Below are 22602 nucleotides of genomic sequence, written 5' to 3' on the forward strand. Positions count from 1 at the left end.
GTCTCAAACCGGTTTGATGCACAATTTATGTAAACACAAATCTCCAAGGCAGTCCTTTATAGTTATTGGGATAGCAATAGATTGAAATCATTTCAATGTATACTATAGGACAGTAAACCAAGAAATAATCGTTTAAACTGGAGGAGATAGAAAAAATGAATGAATAAATAAATTTAACTGTAAAATAACAACAAGTTACATTATTTTGTTATCTCGGCTATGGTAGGTTATTGGTTATTTCACCATACTTATTTGATTATTAAAATGTAGAACGATATTTCATATGGTGTTTAGAGTTGTACCTAGATCTAGTCCTAGTAATGTGTCTGCTCAAAGGCACAGGTAGTGCACAACTAACTCGTGCGCACGAGTTTAATAAAGCCGTGCGGCACGAAGTTAATAAAGCTGTGGTTAGTTTTATGAAGAATATCGTCGGTAGCCATGGGAGTGTGTGTGTGTGTGTGTGTGGTGTGGTGCGTGCGTGTGTGTGTGTGGTGTGTGTTGGTGATTGTGTGTGTGGGGGGGATGTGTGTGTGTGTGTTGTGTGTGTGTTTGTGTGGTGGTGTGTGTTGTGTGTGTGGTGTGTGTGTGTTGGTGTGGTGTGTGTGTGTGTGTGGTGTGTGTGTGTTGTGTGTGTGTGTGTTGGTGTGTCGGCGTGCGTGCGGTGTGTGTGTGTGTGTGTGGTGGTGTGGGTGTGGTGTGTGGGGTGTGTGTGTGTGCTGTGTGTGTGTGGTTGTGGCAGTTTGTTTATGATAGTATTCGTTCGTTCCGTGGCACTCCCGGCAGGACTATAGCACATCGAGATTAAGATTGGAACAAAATTTCTTTCACTGGGAATACACATATACTAGGGAGAACCAGATTGTGTAAATTACTGTTCGTGGTCATTTGAAAACAAATGCCGGTGGTGTCGGACACACACAAACACACCGAACACGCACACAGAGCGGAGCTGAGCACACACACACACACACACACACACACACACACACACACACACACACACACACACACACACACACACACACACACACACACACACACACACACACACATCATGCGTCCCGGTGACAGGACATCTCCTTCATAAAACGAGGGGGAATACTCTGGTAGTTCGATGTGTGTAGAGGTGTGTGTGGTTAAACGTAGCAGCCTCGATCTCTATTCAGCTGTTCTAATGAAGGGAAACGCAGTGAAGTAAACAGTAAAAGGCACAGCTATTTGCAGCTGGTGCTGCTCTTCTCAGATTCTGCTGAGTTACACGTTACTGCCTCCAGTGCCCTGTATGACGGAGCCAGTTCAACATACCCTAGATATGTTTGATTTACCCGGCTTAACTAACCCTAACAAATGCGATGTCGCTAAGCGGTCCTACGAAGCCGGTTATCAACTCAGTAAATCAACCAGGGTTTCTCTGACCGGCTGAGAGTGCGTTCACGTGAAAGGGACGGGGTTAGCAACATTTGACCAATCACAAACATGGAGACGCGTGCTGACAGCGCAGCGTCATACTTCATGAATGAATAGTGTAAATAGCAAATCCTGCTTCGTAGTACAGGCCACTGGTGCCGCAGAGATTTCATAAAGTGAAGGAGGTTTTCCTTCTATAAAACAGCTGTGGGCAGCAGATAATGTGAGTCACGGACAGGAATCCCTCAATTTAAATAAAACGAGGCCAAGCTTTATTAACTCGTGCGCACGCTTTATTAACTCGTGTGAACGAGAAAGTAAAACGTGGCCACGTTTTATTTATTTTTCTCTTTATGAACCCTCCAGGGCTCCGTACATTACACCTCACAAAAACAAAACCTTTTTAGTCTAATTACAGGTTTCATTTTGACAAAAGGCAATTTATAATAAATGACTAAAGCACCATTCGATGAATTGCATCATCATGTGACAGATCATTACTCAAAAAGCTGCACACTGGAGTTGCAGACAAAATTGGAATTACACATTTAGGCAGAAAATGAAGCAAAATATGAAGACAAAGAAAAAACATGTACATTTCTAAAAGTATTTCTGAAATGAAAGCAAAATGCTAAATCCAGCAAGAGTGTATAAAGATATAAAGTCTAATATATTTTAGAATTACCATGAAAACAAACAAATGATAGAGTTTGGAGAATGAACAGCAATATGTACTATCTTTATGGAGAATGCAGTTAAAGGAAAACAAATCATTAATAATGACTTCACAGTAATGTGTGTGTGTATGGGTGGAGCAGAAGGTCACGTACATGTGCGGTGATGCCCTCTCCTCCCTCAGGGATTTTGGGGAAGGCATCATAGATGGAGGAGACGTAGGTGATGACCGACTTCTCATCTGGAGATGGAACATCAACGTCTGAAGGAAAGAGAAAGATGCAACATTTGAGTAAGACTGAAAAACACACTTTTCTTCAAATGTCTTGTTTTTTCAGTTTATTATCCAATGATATTGATTTTAAGAGAATATCAATCGGGAAATATCCGCAATTGAGAGGCATTATTTTCTGAACTGTTTTCATGACAAGTAACTTAATTAGCTTGGATCTGTCACGCCCTTGTTGCAGTTCTAAATAAAAGCGTACCAGAGAAAGTTACTAAAATGTAAGTACTCTTAACTGGTGAACCTAAGAAAAGCCCCCTCCGCCCCCCCTGGCTGGCAGACAGTCAGTCGCTCAGTTTATTCTGTAGCTGTCTCACCCTCAGCGTCCAGCAGACTGGTCACCCCGAGCGACTCTGCAATCTCGAAGGCCTGCTCCAGGTTCTCCCGGTTACTCTGCCGCGACACCACCTCCATGTCGATCAGGTCTGGCCTGCAGAACAAACATAGAGGGGGGGTGTTAATGTACCTCAACTGTGTATCTGTCTGCCTGCCTCTAATCTATTGTATCTGTTCAGCAGCCTGTAACACATAGAAAGTATTTATGGCTGCCTGTGTGAATGCTTCCAGTGCCTGCAGAAAGTATTGAACACCTTAGAATTTGTATTCATTTTGGGGATTTAAAAGCCTGAATACACTTGATACATGCTGGCTGTTCATCCTCTCACCTGTATCTGTGCAGCAGAGCGTTGAACATGCGTCCATCGCTCCAGGAGGAGGAGAAGTTGGTGCAGCGGAGGCCGGGGTAGCCTTCTGTCGCCTGCTTGCTCCATAGTAACAGCTTCTCTTTGGCTGTGAGGTCGGCCGACTCGCCGCTCACATAGATCTCTGAAATCTGGAGGAACAAGAGACAGAGCAGGGGTTCATTCTCGGATTCATTGTATTCTTAAAGTACAAATATGATCGGAAATGCAAAATGCATAAGAAATGAAATTGGTTATTCTCTGTTGAGTTGTGTTACCAGATGCACTGAAACAAAATGAGGCAAAAACTGCACCCAAAGATTTAGAAGGAATAATGATATCCTCACATATAAAGATGATTGCACACCTCTCTTTGGATCAGCAAAAGTATGCTTTTTATTTACTCAAAAACGGTAGTCATAGCAATATACAGCAGACAAAGTCAGCATGTTAAGCCACAATGAGTCGGCAGAAATTACAACACGACAAGAACTGAAATGGCTTTATGAGGCACAGACTGACTGGAAATATTTTTAGATTTAAAAAAAATCCTCCTTTGGAGCCCCAGGCATGCTTATCTGGATCATCCATGTGCTTTTATATTATCGTAGCATTTTTTCGCCAATCTCCTTAATCCATAATTCAGTCTACCCAGCTCATTAGCTTGTGTACCCCCCCCTCCCAACACTTCGCGCGCCCCCCCCCAACCTCGATCTGTCTCTTAGGGTTTTCCTGCTCTTTCATCAGTTCTGCGTCAGACTCCGATCAATCTGCTCAGCCCTCTCATCCTCCGCCTCTTCACATGCCCCCCTCCCTTTTGTTTTTCACTGGTGTTGTACAGAATACCAGAGGCTGGGTTAGATATGTAGGGGCCATATGTCAAATGTGTTATTGGGATGCCTTCTAGCCCTGTTTTATTTTAGCATTATCCATAGGAGTCTTATAGGTCTTCATTCTTAGGACTTATTAAAATATGTTAGAAAGGTCTAAATCTATCTAAAAAAAATTCCTTAAACCCATTTTAAACTGCTTAAATGATTGAAACGTGTAGTCTATGATGGTTAAAAAGAACATATGCCGTGCCTTTTGGTGGATGCTGTTATTCACAGATCCTGAGAGCAACTCAAGACATAAAGTGCATGTTTACTGAAGGTCTGAAGAGTAACCATGCCTCCATGGAAACTGACTGACGGCTACTTTATCTACGTGTTCTGCCCACTGAGCTATCGCCATTTTCCCTATGCATCCTTCTTCCTCACAATTAGCTCTCTTTAGGTCCGAATGTCCACAGTGACAAAGGCAGAGTGATGTCTATGCACTAACTCTCAGCCATTATTGTCCTCAGTATTCCCTCTCTCCGTCTCCCTGTCTCTCTCCATGCTACTAATATAGAGCAATATGAAAGTCAAGTGTGTGCCAGGAGACTGCAGCAACAGCCAAAAAAGACGAGAGGGAGAGGGAGGGGGAGGGGGGTGGGGGGGGGAGAGGAGATGAAAAATAGAGGGGGTGACTTGCAACTGTAGGGAGCTAATCATTTAGCAAAATAAAAATACATGAAACTCCCAATATATGAAAGAACAAGGACACAGAAGGTTAACCTGTAACATAAAGGTCTAGCAACATGTTGTCACGGTACTAGCATGCTAACAGACAGCCCAGACATTATGCTGTACATACATCCGTCCACTCAATGTGCCAGTAACAGGTTAGCATTTCCATCATTGTCAAACTGAGCACAAGACAAGCAAATAAAGAGAGGAGAATTAGGTTTGTGACTTGAATGGTAATAGACATCATGTATATTCTGCTCTGTGTTTTCCTGCAGAGTTCCATCTCTCTGTATGCATCTACAAGCTCCTTTGCAGGGACCTAGAGAACATCTAATCCTCCATCTGAATATTGATACAGCACTCTGTGAGGGCTGCATCTGCACTCCCACTGCAAGAGTGTCTCATCCACCTCTTACTGTGGTGCATTTCTGCTGTATATACTGTATCTAAAAAGGACTTGTTAAGGCGGTTTGAAGGTTACAAAGTACACAACTTTGGTCAACTCCATTTGATAAAAAAAGGCCATAAGACGTAGTCAAAAGCGCCTGAAAAAAGCAAGTCAAATTGAGTTTAGAATATTTTATCACATGTTCAATCACAACCCAATCACAATCAATCTCTGTGTGCTTCAGTAAGAGTTTCTAAATGTACAGGTTTGTCATTACCACAGAAAAGACACTGTTAGCTCAAACTACTATGCATTTCATAGCATGTCTATTAGCTGCTTTAGCAACAGATAACTGGGTATTCAGCTAGCAAACAGAAAAAACAACAACTGTAGAATGTACTGAACAAACTACTCTGAATCTCTTAAAACTTGCCGTAATAAGCAACTGTATGGTACTATACTGTGTGATCAAATAAACGCAACCTAATTTACTTACTGTGTTAATTCAGAAATGAATGAAACACGTGTTTTGCAAACATCAAATTCTGTGAAGGCAAACAAAGCAATACTGTATGTGTGAACATGATTCATACTCATTTCCTCCACTTATAGGTAACAATAAATATAGGGTACACACACAGAAGAGCAGGGAACGTGTCACATGACATGCTGCAGTTAGAGTGACCCTCAGTCAGGCTTCAAGGACTGTGTGTCCAAATGTACTGTATACTATAAATGTGAAGTGTTAACGGTGTACAAGTTGCTGTACACAGAAACACATTCAAGTGGCAGCAGGGTGGAGTGAAGCCATGATATAGTCAACAGGTCTGGTAACTGGCAAAAAAAGGTTTATAAGAGGTCAAATATACATTCTCATTATTTAGAAACACCAAATGTGGGTGGGAAGCAGGTATAAGCAAACATTTAAGGGCATAATCATCCACGAGGATACTTTTTTGTGAGAGTCTAACGACACTGATGGCGCAGAATGTGCATTAAGTGTCGGCAATGAATTCAGCCCGATAAAGAGCTTGATTTGTGATTTAAGAATCCATATAAAACCAGGATAAAAATGTAAGCCATTTAAAGTAACCTTTGTGTTTAATCACTGGTCGACTTGCTAGATTTAATCGGAAAAAGTACGGTCTGGATTAGGCTCTCATATAATTGTTGGTGATGGGTCTGATCCTTTTCTAAGCTTTGCAAGTGCAGATTTGAAAAACTGTTCCTGGGGACGACTCTCAACATCCAATATCCACCAGCAGCCCCCCCCTATGGCTCAGAAATAGCTCTATTTTAGAAGCATATGATGTCTTTGAAGTTTGGGAGCAGAGGTGGAGATAACAACAGGGAGGGGGGATGGAGGGGGGACAGGAAGAGAAACTAAAAGAAGAAACATGATGTTTTTTTTTGTAAACAGAAATTGAAGCTGTAAAACCCTGGGTTTCGATCATTAAGCAAAAGGGATAGATTTGGGGATGAAAGATAGTTCAACAGATGATGGACAGATAGCTGTATAGCTTCAGACAAAGCAGGGCGGGTATATGGATACATTTAGTGGTAGGAATCCCCTCGGGGCTTGACGAAAAAGCCGCCTCGCTGATGAATGCGCATTTCAAATCCCTTTTATGCAGAGAGGGGCATCACAGGCACCCACATACACAGGACAGCTGCATTTTAAACCGATCACAGAGGTATCCTGCCACATCCACACAACTCCTGTCATGACGAAGGAACACACAACACAGGAGTATTGATTATTGCTGCTGAGTGAAAAACCCTTTTAAGCAAGGACCTGTGAGGATCTACTGTATCAGTGTTTGTGTGTTTCCTATGACTCAGCAACTGTGCAGCAAACGAGACATGTAGCACTAAACACAACATGACGTCAGCTGTCTTACTGCACAGCCACACTGTTCCGCCTCTATGATGAGGAGAAGTGAGCAAACTGTGGCAGCCGTCATGAAAATCGCCCGTCATCTGCTGTATCACTGCAGTGGCTGCAGCAGTGTTTTCATTCTCAAGGTGAAAGAGAGCTAAAAAGCTGCTAGCTAGCACGCAAACTCTCCTTCTCTCCTTGTCTTCCTGCAAGAGCCTCGAATATAAAGACATACTGTACTAAGAAGCACTGGGCTACACTTATAAGCTGAGGTCCAATCATATTTCAATACATATCAACAGGACACAAGTAACTTGGTACAGAGCCACGATGCACTGTACTATAGCAGTTTGTTGACAATACTAAAAGATAGATTTCTCTTTGAGGTGTAATAAAGTAATGTCCATGAATGTAGTCAGTCACTTTAAGTACTTCAGTTACTTCCTTCACTACTGTTTGGTGATACCTACCAAAATGTGTCTGTGCTACTGTTTATCAAATACCAAATCCTCCAAAAAAGGATGTTATGTTTTAGGTTTGGTTTGTTTGTAAAAAAGGTTTTATGGCAAATTGTGGTCGGGATTTATACAATTTGGTAGCATAGACTAAGTAAGACATTCAATTTTGGAGCGGATCGATCAATCAATCAATCAATCAATCAATCAATCAATCAATCAATGTTTATTTATATAGCCCAATATCACAAATGTTACATTTGTCTCAGTGGACTTCACAGTTTGTAAAGAATATCAGTATGACAATACGACACCCTCTGTCCTTAGACCCTCACATCGTACAAGGAAAAACTTCCAGAGAAAACCCACAGTTTAAAGGGAAAAATGGGAGAAACCTCAGGGAGAGCAACAGAGGAGGGATCCCTCTCCCAGGACGGGATCCGAATGGTTGGGCGGATAAACCCATTATTTTTCAACTAGCCTTGCAGCCTTTGCAGAGGTCTGTACTCTCCAAAAGTCCTTCCATTTTACTGAATTTTAAACGGGAGTCCCTGATTAAAATGGAAAAAAGTTTTGGTTGTTCGGTTTATGACAAAAAAGGTTTGTGTAGAAAAAAACTCGAAAGACTAGAAAGTAAATTACTACTAGAATACAATAGGACAGCAGAAAGCTTACACATCTTCCGGCGCAGACTGAAAACTCATCTCTTTCGACTCCACTTCGAGCGATAGAACTATTAACTAAGCACTTATATACTAACAAAGGACTGGCTTATCTATAGCCAGTTGAGTAGCACTTGAAATGTTTTAGCTCTATGAAACCTGATGTACTTATATGATTCTGTTTTCTTCAAGGTTGTATTTTGTTGGTCGAACGCACTTATTGTAAGTCACTTTGGATAAAAGCGTCAGCTAAATGCAATGTAATGTAATGTAATGTAATAGTCATGATACAGTAACCCTAACCTATTTCAACCAAAATCACTAGAGCTACACACACACAGTTATATTGTGTGTGTGTAGAACTGGTTAGAAAAATGACAGTGTCAGTTTGAAGCAAAAGTGACCCTGTCATTAGAAGCAATGACCCTTCTCTCACACACACACACACACAACATTCAGCCTTTCTGTCTCTCACACTCTAACAGACGTCAGTAGTGGACGAAGATGTTGTGGTGTGACCAAAATAACAAGCAATGGAAGGAGGTGAGGGGAGGCAGGGAGGGAGGGAAGGATACTGGGGAAGAAGGATGGGATATCGTCTGTGCTACGTTGATTAGACTCTGGGGACTGGGACGGAAAGAATGGAGAGACACACAGTGCCTTTCAAGAGCTGATAACAACACACACACCAACACATGAATATATAACCCTTCATGACCATGAACACGGTGCATGAATGACGACAATGCACCCTTCACAAAGCCACACTCGTACATATCAAGAGCTGTTAATTCCTCTCTGCAGCACTATAAGGCACTTGTTCACAAAATGGGCTCCAGAGACCTCCACCATCACAGGTTTGATGCCACTAAGGTGTAATTTACTGCAAATGATCCGAACAAATAACTTTTAGGTTTCATTCTCATCAACAAAAACATCCTCAGAACAAAATAGAGCATTCTCTACTGCAGATGTAACTAACCATTATCATCGATTAATCTGTCAAAAAAAAATGTGTCAGTGAAAGTCCTAAAATCGAGAACAAAAGCAAATGTTCTAATACTGAGAAAATACTTCCCTATATTTAGTCCAAAGATATTTCATTTTACATACATAGAAAAGCAACAAGTATTATTTTATAGGGATGCTCCGATCGCCAATTTTGGGGTCGATCATCGAATATCGGCCGATATCGATCGGCGGCCGATCGAAGCATTCCCTATTATTTTACTATGTTTTATTAAGCGTTGATTTACTTTTTTCTATAATTTAGATGATTTATTCAGGGGTTGCCAAGGTTTTGCAAATTTCTTTGCTAAATCATTTAGTTTCCTTTCAGCCGGGAAAAAAAAAAAATCATAGGCCTGGTATCAGTCGGCCTAGTTAATTAAGGGAACATCTGAATAAATCAACAATTTTTGGCAGCACTCAAGATAAAAATCGATTCAAGAGAATTGGCTATAGGATTTGATGTGTAATGAGAGGACAGAGATAGATAGAGGCAAACCTGAGGCAGGTATTTGACAGTCGCCTGTTGCAGAGGACTCTCAAGCATGGAATCCAGCCTCTCGGAAGAGCTACTCGTGAGCCCTCCCCAGTCCGTCTGACTGAGAGTGGTGCCTGCCGTTTCTGGAGATGTCACCGGAATGTCGCTGCTGTAGCCCGACTCCAACAGAGAAGAGTGCTCCTGAACCTGGGGGTGCAAGCTAAATCCCTTGACAGTCAAAGTGTCCTGAATCCACATTTGGTTAGAGGACATGGTAAAATCCCCTGCAAAATTGTTGCCTCTACTTTTCTCCTCTTCAGACAGTTGGACTTTGAGAATATTTTCTGTGACTGGAGAAGGGGCAAGGGGCTCTTTGCGCACCTCTACCTCACTGTCACTTACACCACTCCACACTGGAGAACCAAAATCACTGGGATACACTGTCCTCACAACGCAGAGTTTACCATCCACCTCACGGATATGGACCACGCCTTTGTGCTCCCTCCCTGAAGGCGTCCGTACTATTGCTTCAGTCTTTTCTGTTTCTCCTTTAGCCCTCCTATCCTTCTTTTCCACACTATCTACTTTCCCTTTGTCATTTTTCTCCTTCTTTTGTCGAAGGATCCAAGGTTTCTCTAGAACCCCTTGAACTTTTTCTTTAACACGACAAACCCTTCCCCCACCTGGAGTTGTACTGCCCAGGGTTGGGGCTGTGTAGACTGGGGTTGTGGTTGTGGTTTGACTCGGGATGCTGGAGACATCTATGATGGCGCTAACAGTGTCTTCCTCACCTGGAAGGCAGAAAACCCCTCTCCAGGCTGGACTGGGCTTGGGGGAACTTTCAAGTATTCTGTTGTTCAAACGGCCACCGAAACTGCCACTAACAGAACCAGGGGAAAGGGTATTACTGTGCAGATGAGTTTTAGAATGAGTTAACTCTGTATCAGGCACTGTCTTCAGAGTCCGAGCACTCTTGCTCAAATCTGCTGATTCTATAAGAGCAGCCTTTTCCTCTTCGTCTTCATCTCCAACCTCTCTTTCATGGGGCTCCTGGCTTCTTTGTTGCTCAACGCCCTCCTGTTCTAGCTCTCTTTTCCTGTTCTTCCTGCCCTTGTGCTTACGTCTGAAACGTAGGCGCTTCTTTGGTGATAGTGTGGGGGCTCCCAGGTCCCCCTCCCGAGCAGGCCTGACACAACCAATTGAGCTCCCCATGTCTTTGATGTGGACAGATGGCAGTTTATGAAAAAGAAACCGTAGCAAATACAGGCAGTTGATCCATCAGGGAGGCCAAACTGATCTTCATTCAGATTTAAACATTATTTCAGTCTTTTGAAAGCAAAATACCATCCTAGAAAAAAGAGACTGGAGAATGGGGAATGTTCAGATTTGCTGGCAGGTGACTGACAGCTCCCTCATTAATCTGACACCTGTGAGCAATGTGAAGTTAGGAGCCGCGTGTTTAGCTCAATATTCCATAGTAGCATGTTAAATACAAGCAGGTGAATATAAAGAGGGATGATAAGAGCTGTCACCGAGGGAGGGAGAGGGAAAGTATTTTCCTCCGGTGGTTTTTGGTTCAGTCACGAGGTAGGCAGCAGAAGGCTGATGCCACCTGTCCTTCCTCTTATCTTTACCTCACCTGATGTGGAATCACTGGAAAGCCCTGCTTTTTTGGGGTATGTAACAACAAATGTATATATGCAGGCAGAAGGGTGCTTTTCTTGGTCTGCTTATCCCAGAAGACTTGCGGTCACAGACAAGGACATGTGGACACAAATATGTCAGCAAAGACACACAAGGGAGGTGAATTAATTTGGTCAGGGTCAGGCGTCTGATTTATCACTCTTGGCAGGTGAGCTGCTACCTGGCGTAAGGCAATATGTTAGGCGATGATGAGTTTGGAAGAGGAACAAATGTAGTACAGGCCAGTGCTATCCAGACCCTAAGTGAAGCTCCAGCTGCTTCACACACCCTGCATGTATATGTGTGTTTCATGAGCAAAAAGTGTGAATGTGTGTGTGTGTGTGTGTGTACCTAGGATTTTGGAAGCAGTCTTATCTCACTTTTTGATTTGATGCCATAGTTCCCTCAGATATGAGACATGTATGCTACTGGGTGAAGTGAGAAAAACAAACGCCATTGTCTGCTGCAATCAGATTCCATTCTACATCCTCGACAAACCACAAACAAGTGATGTTGAGATTTGTTGTTTCTCCAGGCGCCAATGTAATCCAAGAACTCTCTACACTCAGATCCAAAAGCTATCTGAGCTAATGAATTAATAATGCCTCTCTCTTCTACTGTGGTAGTGTCAGTTCAGTGCAAGAGGAGGAAGGTAAGATCCATGACGTAAGTCAGCCACGCAACAAAGATCGTTGGGAATCCTATCCGTCACAGTGTTCGTAGTAAAAGTAGTATTAATGCCCAAGCTGTCGATCGCCCTCGTAGTAACGCCAAGCTTGGTGTCTCATTCCACCGAGGCAGCACAGTTTCCAGATTGGTTGTGGGTGGGAGATAGTGTGCAGTCAGCCAATGCTGCCACAGCTTGCTGGTAGATTCAGCCAATACTCTGACGGCTTGTTAAACACCCAAACATCATCTTCTGAAGATCTCTCCTGCTCATTGAGCTGGTGTTTCAAGTGATGTGTTGATCCTTCCAGCTTGTATGCAATCCTCCTTTAAAGGGACTGTCAATATGTTGTATAAAATCCCTGGCTTTAATTTCCATTGACGAGATTAGCAGGAAAGTCCTTACAAATAATGATGTAGGGTAGCCAGATACCTGTGGAATTTACTTGTTGTAGTCCAAAATGCAGCTGTGTGCCTTGGTGCGGTGTCAGTTTAAATGTGGATGTAGCCAAACACAGACACACTCCAATGTAGGCTCCAAAGACAGCTTAGCGTCACATGCCTCTCCACTGGATGCCAGTCTAGAGATCCCCCTACCACAATGTTTGACCCCCTGAGGACCAGAGTTGGCTGGGAATTTTGTTCCAGTACTGACAAATCATAAACCTCCCATGTCCTGCTGTGAGTCTGCCAGTTGCTCAAAAAAGCTTCCTCTTCATCAGGTGGTGCAGTGCGACGCTGGTAACAGCCTTGACAAAATCCACAGTTTGCAGGAGGTATTCAGACCATGTCGAGGAAAAAACCTAAGGATGGGGAAAAGGGCTCTCTGTTTATTCTCTCTTGTTCCTTCCTGTCTCATAAAAACTCATCACGTTCACTTGATCTAATTAGGAAGAGGCATCTAGGGTACAACGGAAGCTGGACTCTAAAGCAGAACAGGAAGAGGGTGGAAGAGACTGGTCCAGTTAAAAGTATCAGACCTACTTCAGCTACAGATGTGTATCTGGATCAGAGCCAAAGGGATTCAGTGTCCGGTAAAGAGTAATCCTGAAGTCCACGCAGCAGAGGTTAGGACAAGAGGGTCTGCACGCCATATCCCCTTCAAAAAAACAAACACTTACAGGGCGTCTCCTGCTAAAAGGTAACGGTGGCTCCGTCAGACGAGCATGGCCGGATTGATCCGATTGATACGGTGGACAACACGGGAACCAGCAAGTGTGTGGCTGTCCTGGAGAGAGCAGGAGTGTGTGTTTGTGCCTGCGAGGTTGGGCGGTCCCCCAGTCAGCTGGGTGAGCTCCTATGCATACGTGTCCACGAGTGTATCTTGTCTTGCCGCACGTTTACGGTTTGAGGCCTGCCGATACGAGGAAGCCTGGAGCTCCAGTGACAGCAGGCAGCCTATATTCGCTTCTACTTTGGCTGGCTTCAGTCCTCTGCTTTATCCCTCGCACGCAGACACCGGTAGAGGCAGAGAAAAGCTTTTATCTCCGGCTGCTGCAGCTTCACACTCTCTTCTGCTCGTTCTCTCACAATCAACCCCTCCCTCCTTTGCTCTCCTCCTCCTATTGGCTTCCTCGTTACTCCTGCCTCTCTCTCTCTCGCTCTCTCTCTCTCTCGGCTGTAAGTGAGCAGCTTTCTATGCCACAAAACACACAAACGCACACACACTTGACCCAAAAGCTTCCCTCAATGACAGCGAGCAGGAGAGAAATCACATCTTAAGACTGTTGAGTCTCTGCAAAATAAATGAGAAGCGGGGGAGCACTTCAATCTATTTCTCCCTCACTCTATTCCCATCGCCTCCCTTCATCTGTCCATCAGGCTACAGGTTATGAATGGCTCCGGGGTGGAGAGGAGAGGCCCAGGGATTGAATGAGGAAAGAGATTTGAGGGAATTAAGAGAAAGTTGAAAAGGACAGAGGAAAACCAGGAGGGGATTGTTGGAGGATGGGAAAGGATCGAGAGCTGAGTGGAAAAACACTTTGACTCAACGGAGATATTTAGACTGTTTTAGACCGTTAGCTAAGCTTTTCAAATCTGTGGTTGTATTAGGTCGTGGCAGGATTTTTAATGGCAACATGGAATCTGTAGGATTTCTGCATCAATGTGATTGAGTACCTGGATTTAACAGCGATAAATCCAATGGTTTGGCCCAAAAAAGCCCTTTCAATAGGATTTTTTAAATCTATAAACGCTTAGTACTTTGCAATTTTCAACAGAGGTATTAAGTGTTTCGGTTCAAGCTCCTCAATTGTGATAATTGTATATCTATTATACATTATATCTTTATATCTTGGACTCTAAATTGGAAAAAAACAATAACCCAATGACGTCATGTGTATTGGTAATTTCTGACATTTTATAGATAAAGACATTTCATTCTTTACAATTTAGTCGGTAATGGTAATGGAAACCGCTCAACATATTTAAAAGCACAAGCAGTCTTAGAGCCTCTATAGGCACCCACCCACCCTCACTGCACACACTGTAGGTTGAATAACCCAGCTCATACATACATGAGATCATGTACAGTGCAACATGGCAGTACCACTGCAGGAGAAAAAGAAATGTGTCACCCACACAGCAGATGAATCAACTCATGGTACTTTGCATAAAGTAAGTGCCTAATGTATGGGGAATGTTTTCAGAGAGACAGATATGGATGGAGACCGCTAACAGGCGGAACTCTCAAGTGGGAAAAGCAACGCAGTAATCCATCTTCTCTCATTACCCGAAGAACAGAGAGCATAAGAAAACAACACGCACAAACATACATATGAACCATGGGAGAAAAGCACAAACCAAGCCCCTGAGGCTTTCATCCATTCACTGTGGATACATGGCATCATGAGCTATCAGAATGCAGCTTTCATCTGAACCCAGCTTTTCTCAAGACGAAACCACTGCATGTTGGATTTTTAGAAGCTCTTTGATCATATATCAGGCAGCTCTTTTGTCGATTCTGTGCACTGGAGCATTGTGATTGATCTTGATATTTTAATTATCATAATTAAGGCTCCATCTGCCCTCAGAGTAGTTTCATTCTTACATCCCAAAGCTGTTCTGAAAAGCCCATTTGTAAAATCCAAGAAAAGCCTTTCCACCACTAAAACAATTAGTATTTATGTGACACACACTTCGCTATAATGTAGATACCCTGGTTTTTCAAGCACTTGAAAGCTACTCTGGTGTTTTTAAGTACTACAATATATTATGCCATGTTGCTCATACATGACAGAGCCTGTAGAAGGACATGCCTCCAACTTATTTTATTAGTAAACGAGTGCCAATAAATGACTGAAAATAAAAATAAAATCCATCTAATTTGTGTTGCTTAGAATCCTCAAGACTATTTTAGAGGGCTAACAAAACATTAGCTAGACAAATAAGGTTTGCATTAAAGATGTTTTTTTAAAGAACTGAATATAAACATCTGCAACATCATTTTACTCGTCATATTTCTTTCCGCTATATGGTGGGAATCGTTGGCAATCAATTGATGCAACACAGTTCTAAATTGCTAACAATAAGGAACACTTATAGAGCGACCCTACCTGCTGATCCTGCCTTGAAGCAAGTCATATCAGTGTTGAATTACCTGGTAATAAATTAGCAGTGAGGTGCCACCAGCTTGGCCAATCACAGGCTAGAACTGTGCAGCATGGTTGTTTCCGATTGGCAACAGACAAGCCAGACCATCTTTAATACTGAGCTAACTGCTGTCACTTAGTGGTTTGCCTGAGTAACTACATTCAATTTAAAGCTTTGCTGCAGAAATAAATGTTTTTTCATTTTAATTGCATTGGATGAAACATGAAAGACAAGCTGGAGCTGACAGATATTTCCTGGACAGACACAAATAATTAGCTTTGAGTTTAACACAGTTAGACAGTAGGATTGCTGACTAGGAAAGTTATCCGAGTCAGCTGACAGAGTGAGGTAACGCAGAGATAACAACTCATCTGTAACTCGATGTGTCAGAGAAATAATGACTTACACCAACATTAAAAACGATAGCTCACTGAAAGAATTCCTATAATTAAAAGTAATTTGATGAGTCACTTGTTTGCACATACCGGCCACAAAGGCCATGAGGCACAAGAAAGAAATATATAACGTATTGAAATATTAAGATACTTCAGCAGTGACAAGTATTCACTATTAAACTCTAATGTATGTTATACTCAAATTGTATTAGAGTCAGAAGAAAACAAACACTTTTGTAACAATATGTATTGTGTATTGCTCTGAATACTGCACATCAAAACCACATGTTTAGAGTTTGATAGATGATATGCTTACAAAAAGTGATGGAAGATGTCCTTGAGGAAGATGTTACATTGTCTCTATTTGAATATAGCAGAAGTAATTCCAGATGTAGTTCTGATTCTAGGGATATGTTGTATACTTTGCAGTGTCATTGTACCATGGACAAACTGACATAGGTATGCTGCAGGCACACAGAGCCTCTCACTGCAGCAATGTCATCATCTTGCTTTGCAAAAGAATTCCCTCTTTCCACCTATTTATTTATTTTCCCCTACTTCATTCATTTCCTCCAGACCTCCTCCAGCCTGTCAATCATCCCTGGGGTTAGTCCTCCATCATCACTTCATCCCTCCCCCTATCTCTCTGTAACACCATTTTTCTGCTGAGTCATGCCCACTGGAACTGTTGCAGGGGTGTCACGCACTACTGTTTCCGTAGCAACCAGCTGGCAGTGTTACCTTGCTAAGGGCCACGTTACAGCGCAGGCTACTGGTCGAACATAGCCACTACAACTGCTTTATTAACCTTTCTAATATCCACAGGAGAATAATGTTCCAGCAACAAAACATAGAATTAAAAATAAGACGCTAAGAATGTTTTGGTTCAATTATTTCAAAAGTCTTGTAATAATTAGTTTTTGGCTGTAATAGGGCTGTCATGCATGAAAGGTAATGGGAGTCCCGCTGTAATGATTTAAACAAGAGTACAACTCTGTATGCCGGCTACAGATGGTGACGCAGAGACAGGTGACAGATATTCCACATCAGGAATCAGAAAAAATAAATTCAACAGTTCAAATGATTGACTGTCTGGATTAATAAAAACAAGACATTTGTTTTTATTTTGCAGTGCATTTTAGCTGAAATGTTGATTTTTTTCATAATCCTTAAGGTTAGGTCTAAGAACCGTTTTCCTTTTTATTTTGTTTAGGAGGAATGTGAATTATATTTTTTTAAAAGGTCCTATATAAACCATTTGGTACCCAAAGGACTAAATCTCTCCCAAAATGATAACACCATATGTTAACTCAAAATCCCTGAAGAAAACTTGTCTCGCATGCCTCTAAGGTAAACAAGAAAATAAGAAAACTTGAGAATATTAAATAAATGGGGGTGGTTCAACAACAGCAAAATGAGACTGCAAAACTCTCTGCTCACAGTAAGAGTTTGAATATTGTTACTGGAAAGACTGAGGCAATGACATTTAAACAACACTGTCCAAAAACACTTAAGACTGAATGTTTCTTGAGATTCAACAGAAAAATATTGAAATACACACACCATGTTGCTAAAAGTCACCCCTTTTCTTACATAACACACACAGAACTAAGCTCATCCTGGCAGCGCTAATAACTCAAATCCCAACAGCAGGACAGAGATCCTTATTAACAACAGGACAGCATAGAAATAAAGTCAACATTAAGTTGTCAAGAACTAGATATAAGAGCCTTTAGCCTCCTGCTAAGCGTTTCAAATGAAGAATACAATAAGTTATCTTGCTGCTGGTTAGACGTAAATGACCATTAATCGAGTCCAACAGAGGAAACAGAGCCAGAAGCTACAGATCAGCGTGTGAGGGGGACAGACCTGGAAGTGAAGGATGATGGTCCAGATGAGACCTAACGTCAGCTTGGGGTTCCCGTCGGTGATGTCATCGTTTCTGATGTTCACAAGTTTGACCTGAAAATGGACAAATTAAATATTTTTGGTTTGTTTTCCTCACAAATTGCTCAACATGGCATAGGAAACAAGATACAAAAAGGTATTTAGCACATGAACAAATACACACTGAGAAGAAAACCCATAACTCCTCCTTATTTCTGCATGTTATGCATGAAAATGTATCTCTGTTCCCGATCTCTTGCCCATTATGTGAGAGACCTTGTTAAATCTTGCGGCTCCAGCTAAGCCGAGCCACCCACACTATACAATTAGACCTGCGGTGACACTCGGTAAGGATTCAGAAAAAAGAAAAGGTCATTACTCCCCCGGTGCTGCCTCCAAGGAACGACTCAAAGAGACAAGAGATGGTTTTAAAAAGAAAATGGGGTCACTAGAGATATGGAAAAAGAGCTGCAGCTCTGGAGTAAACGAGAAGATGCAGTCTGAGTGAGACAGAGATAATTGGTGATCATGGCAAGCAAGGAAACAATAAAAGATGCACTAGGTGAGAGAATAGGGTTGCAAAGGGTCATCCAATCTCTGACACATCTTTGCACTGCAATTTAAATAGTAAAATCTTACCTTTACATAATTAACTAATCTCGGGGAAAACACATTAAAATACTTGGATTAATTACATGTTTGATTACAAATATGCCCATTCAATGTAACTCTTACCATGCACAGTGCACTGCATTCTCCTAGCACACGCGCAGCCCATGCTAACAATACTGCACTGTCTGAGCCAGGACTACATGCTTTCATGTCCAGTAATTTTATAACTGGAGTGAATTTATTTTATATTTTATATGATGTTTTAGTTACATAGCAGATAGTAGCTTGAAGCAAAACACACAGTTTTTTCTTTTACTTTCAACCGTCTGCTAGTTCTTGCTGGCTAGCTGTGAGATGTAGCTTATTTGAGCTTGTTGAGGAGTTTTAATTCATTATTTCAATATATTCTTGACAGTAAAACATTTCCTTTATCAAATGAACACAGCCCACATTGTTGTCTTGAGTTTTCAAAGTACCTTTAGCTTTAGTAAGTTATCTTGCTAGCTAGCTGCCATGTGGTGAGTTATTAAGCTAGCTAGCTAACTTAATACATGGCACATTTCATACTGTATGTATGTTACAACATTTGAAAATGTACTGGGCAAATTAATGGATTATGTTTGTTTATGATATGGTTAACGGTTAGTTTCTATCTCCATATCATATAGCTTTCATGTTATTTTACAGTATTCACAAGAGTTTAAATTCAAGTGATGGGCTATACCCCCCTCAATTAGATGAAGGGAGGAAGTCCAGGTTCAAAACTTAAAGATGTACTTATGGACACCACACAAGATTGAAAATTACAAATAGGACATAAACATTTATTTTTGTCTATGTAGCAACAGATCAAAAAGTGTGTGTGCGTACCTGTCTCTGTTTGAGGAAGTCCAGCGCTATTTGGACATTCTGTAGTCGATGAAATCTCATGCGCCCCTTTTCTCTGGGCTGGAAAGGAAAGAAAGGAGAATAAAATAATGAGAAAAATCAACAAATTAATTTAAACTCAGTCTTTTTTAGTGAAACAAACGCAGAAGGCAGCAGTGAGTGCAAAAAAGCTGATTTCAATCCACAGTGCAGTGAAGTAAAACGTCAGCGCAGGGGACATGAAATGGTCCTCTGGGGAGCGCTGTCTTCAACAAGAGCTATTAAAGACAGGCCAGAACTCAGCAGCAAACTACACCCAAACCATGCTGCTAAAGAAGGAACAATGCAAACCTCAGATCAGATCAATTTACACCTTTCCTTTATACAACGTTACAGTTTCACAAACAGACACCCCACTCAAGGTTTAGAGCACGAAATAAGTATAAGAAGAGAGTAAAGCAAGAGCGAGAACACACAGAAAACACTTAACAACCACACTCTTGCTGCAAACAGTATGTGAGTGCAGGATGCAGATGTGGGTACACACTGTGCTGGTAAAAAGAAGGTACACTCAGGATTAGTCATCACATCAGCAGGAGGGAAATGATGGAGAAGAGAGGAGAAGTGAAGAGAAAGGGATAAAGGAGAGGAGAGGGGAGAAGAGAGAGGAGGATAGACGAGGTAGAAAGGATAGAAGAGGAAAGGAGATTAGAGGTGTATATTTGTGCAATGCTATACATTACTTGTATTGTGTTTGGATTAAATTAACTGATGTATTGAGCTAATGAACGTGTAAAGGCTGTTTTTTAAAACATCAGACAATTAGACGGTTTTCCTTTATTTTGAACGCAAATAACTTTTTTGTTTCTATATAATACACATTAAATAATTTCAAAAATGTGTTACAATTTTAGTTTGAAATATCATTATCCTTAATGTTTTATGTACAATTGAATAAAACCACAGGGTTAATAATTCAATTATTATAACATCTCAAATTATTTCTAGATGGATACAAATTAACATCCCCTTACATAAGTTGTATACCACTATAACAGATCTGCAACAAATTCTAAATTTAGGAATGTTTTTAGTATTTTGTTTAGACCGTCAAAGAGCTTCTAATGTATCTGTATAACAATGGTTGCGGTCGTACTGAGTGATAGTGTGGAACACCATTAAAATGTTTGTAATTGAGGTTGGCTTAACATTAGAAATATCTAAATATATATTGGCTGTAGTTTCCAACACTATCGCAAATACATAAACATTTCACATGTAGTTACATTATTACCATTGATTGTGTAAATCCAAACAGAAATTATTATCTGATTGCATTGTATTACTAATGAAGTGGCAACTGAGCATATGATAATATATTTAAACTGCATTTTATTGTCCAAAGATAACTGTTGGGTATAAACTTTATTTCCCTATATTGTAATTTTTTCAGAAACTAACTGTTTTTTTTAAGACTGAGGAATTTTCATTTCGGCATGTCTATCTGTCAGCTCCCACAGGAAGAACTACTTTCAACATGACAATCATCTAATCGTTTGTGATGAAGCAGTGACTCAGCAGAAATGACAGCCTGCATGTATCACACAGTGACTCAGCAGAAATGACAGCCTGCATGTATCACACAGTGACTCAGCAGAAATGACAGCCTGCTTGTATCACAGCAGCTCTGCATGGTGAGATCAGTGCACAGCACTCCCATGCAGCTCACAGCTCCACCTGTGGGGAGGTAGAGGGGGAAGCTGAGGGGTCAAAGGTTAGAGAGTGAGCGATGGAGAAGGGGGGGCAGGGGGGTTGACTGGAACATACTCCCTGAGCTCCTTCCTCCTCCTCCTCCTCATCCCCCCCTTCGAGTAAGATGAGAGGGGGGGCCCGCAAGGCGTATGCCCTTTTCGGTGGAGGGCCGCTCTTCTGTTGCTATGGTAACAGAAGGAAGGGGATGGGAGATAGAAACAGAGGAAGAGGAGATGTACAGAAGAGTGAGATATGGTGGATATAAAGGACAGAATGAGTGAGTTGAAGTATACAAAAAAAAGAGGAGAAAAGTCCTGTAACAGCTAAATCAAGTTCACATGTCATGTTCATGAAGGCTGAGAGAAGTGTCTGAGTCAGCAGTCCGTCTGGATTAGTCTACCTGTCAGCCACTAAACCGGCCTGCGTCACATGTGTCCTGTTGGTCTGTCTGCATTAGGAACTAACACTCTTACATCACTCTGCTGAGCACAGTCAGGCCACTAAGGCTCAGGAGGTAGAGTCATTAACCACAAGGTCGGCGGTTCAATCCCCGGCTCCTCCTGTTGAGGTGTACTCAAAGAGGCCTTATTATGCTTTCTCTTTTTCCTATATCTTCCAATGAAATGACGACCACATTTCCATCAAATGAAATGGCAGGTAGCATCACACATGCTATTGGTTAAATTGAAAAAGGCATTCTTTTGAAAAGGCATTCTTTTTTGTAAGACACTATTATTCTACAGTATTGTTCCATTATAATGTATAAAGAATAAAGCTTGGGTATAATTGTTCTTAAAATATATATATATATATAAAAACAAGGAAACAAAACCACTAGAAATATCCAGATCCAACTCTAATTCTTGAATTGTCCAATATCCGGGTCAAGCCCTTCTTGCATACATTCTGAATACAACATTCCAGTTTGTTCTTCTTGAGCATGAATCGTGTTTTAGCCTGGAGCAAAAAGTATCCTCAAGCTGGAAATGTTTAACGGCCTCTTGAACTCCAGCGTTACTTTTGAAGAGTGTGTTTCACAATCTCAGGACTGTGATGTGATGAAGTGGGGTTGACAGGGAGTGTGATGGATCACAGGAGGAGTGTGTGGAGGAAAAGATTACAGTGTGATGACATGAGTGAGAAAATAATCATGTGTCTGTGCAGTTGTGTGTGAGCGAGATATATAAATCCATACCAAGGTGACTCCAGAGAGGACCTCCAGTAAGGAAATGAGGTTGTGCCCATCCCTCAGGTCCTCGTACAGGTCTGTGATGTGCTTCCTCACCTGGGGAAGGAGGGACGAAAGAGGGAGGGAAGGAAGAGAACAATTTAATCATCCCTCTGTTGACACAACCCTGGTGACCTTTGCCAGGCAGCGGTTGCCGAGACGACAGAGATGAGGCACCAGCTGTGGCTTCTTGTCTCTGTTGCCATGACATTGCCTCCACAGTGAATGGGGTGGGGGTGGGCTGTCACCGGCGGCAACTGCTTATTACACAGTGACTCAGCATCCTGATCAGCATTAGTGCTGGTTTTGTTTGAAAGTGGGTCACTCAGTGAGACAGAAAGAGAGACGGGAAATGTCCTAAGAAGACAGATTGTATTATTATAGGGTCAGCTGTACCTATCTATAATAACAATTCTAAAAGAAAGTTCTATAACTGTTTAATGCTAACAC

General features: G+C 41.7%; 1 protein-coding gene across 1 annotated transcript in view; it reads right to left on the reverse strand.

Moving 5' to 3' along the window:
- Positions 1 to 22204, reverse strand: part of LOC104948214 (microtubule-actin cross-linking factor 1-like) — a 91329-nt gene extending 69125 nt beyond the window's left edge. Inside the window, exons 1-7 of the mRNA XM_010774384.1 lie at positions 22120 to 22204; positions 21000 to 21107; positions 19176 to 19253; positions 17676 to 17768; positions 3037 to 3203; positions 2689 to 2801; positions 2241 to 2347 (exon numbers count right to left, since the gene is read on the reverse strand). Of these exons, the coding sequence (XP_010772686.1) occupies positions 2241 to 2347; positions 2689 to 2801; positions 3037 to 3203; positions 17676 to 17768; positions 19176 to 19235 (540 nt within the window). The 5' untranslated portion in view covers positions 19236 to 19253; positions 21000 to 21107; positions 22120 to 22204. The remainder of the gene's footprint in view (positions 1 to 2240; positions 2348 to 2688; positions 2802 to 3036; positions 3204 to 17675; positions 17769 to 19175; positions 19254 to 20999; positions 21108 to 22119) is intronic.
- Between the last annotated feature and the right edge of the window lie 398 nt (positions 22205 to 22602).

Source organism: Notothenia coriiceps, unplaced genomic scaffold, assembly GCF_000735185.1.
Source record: "Notothenia coriiceps isolate Sejong01 unplaced genomic scaffold, NC01 NC01_scaffold00013909, whole genome shotgun sequence".
Taxonomy (NCBI): Eukaryota; Metazoa; Chordata; class Actinopteri; order Perciformes; family Nototheniidae; genus Notothenia; species Notothenia coriiceps.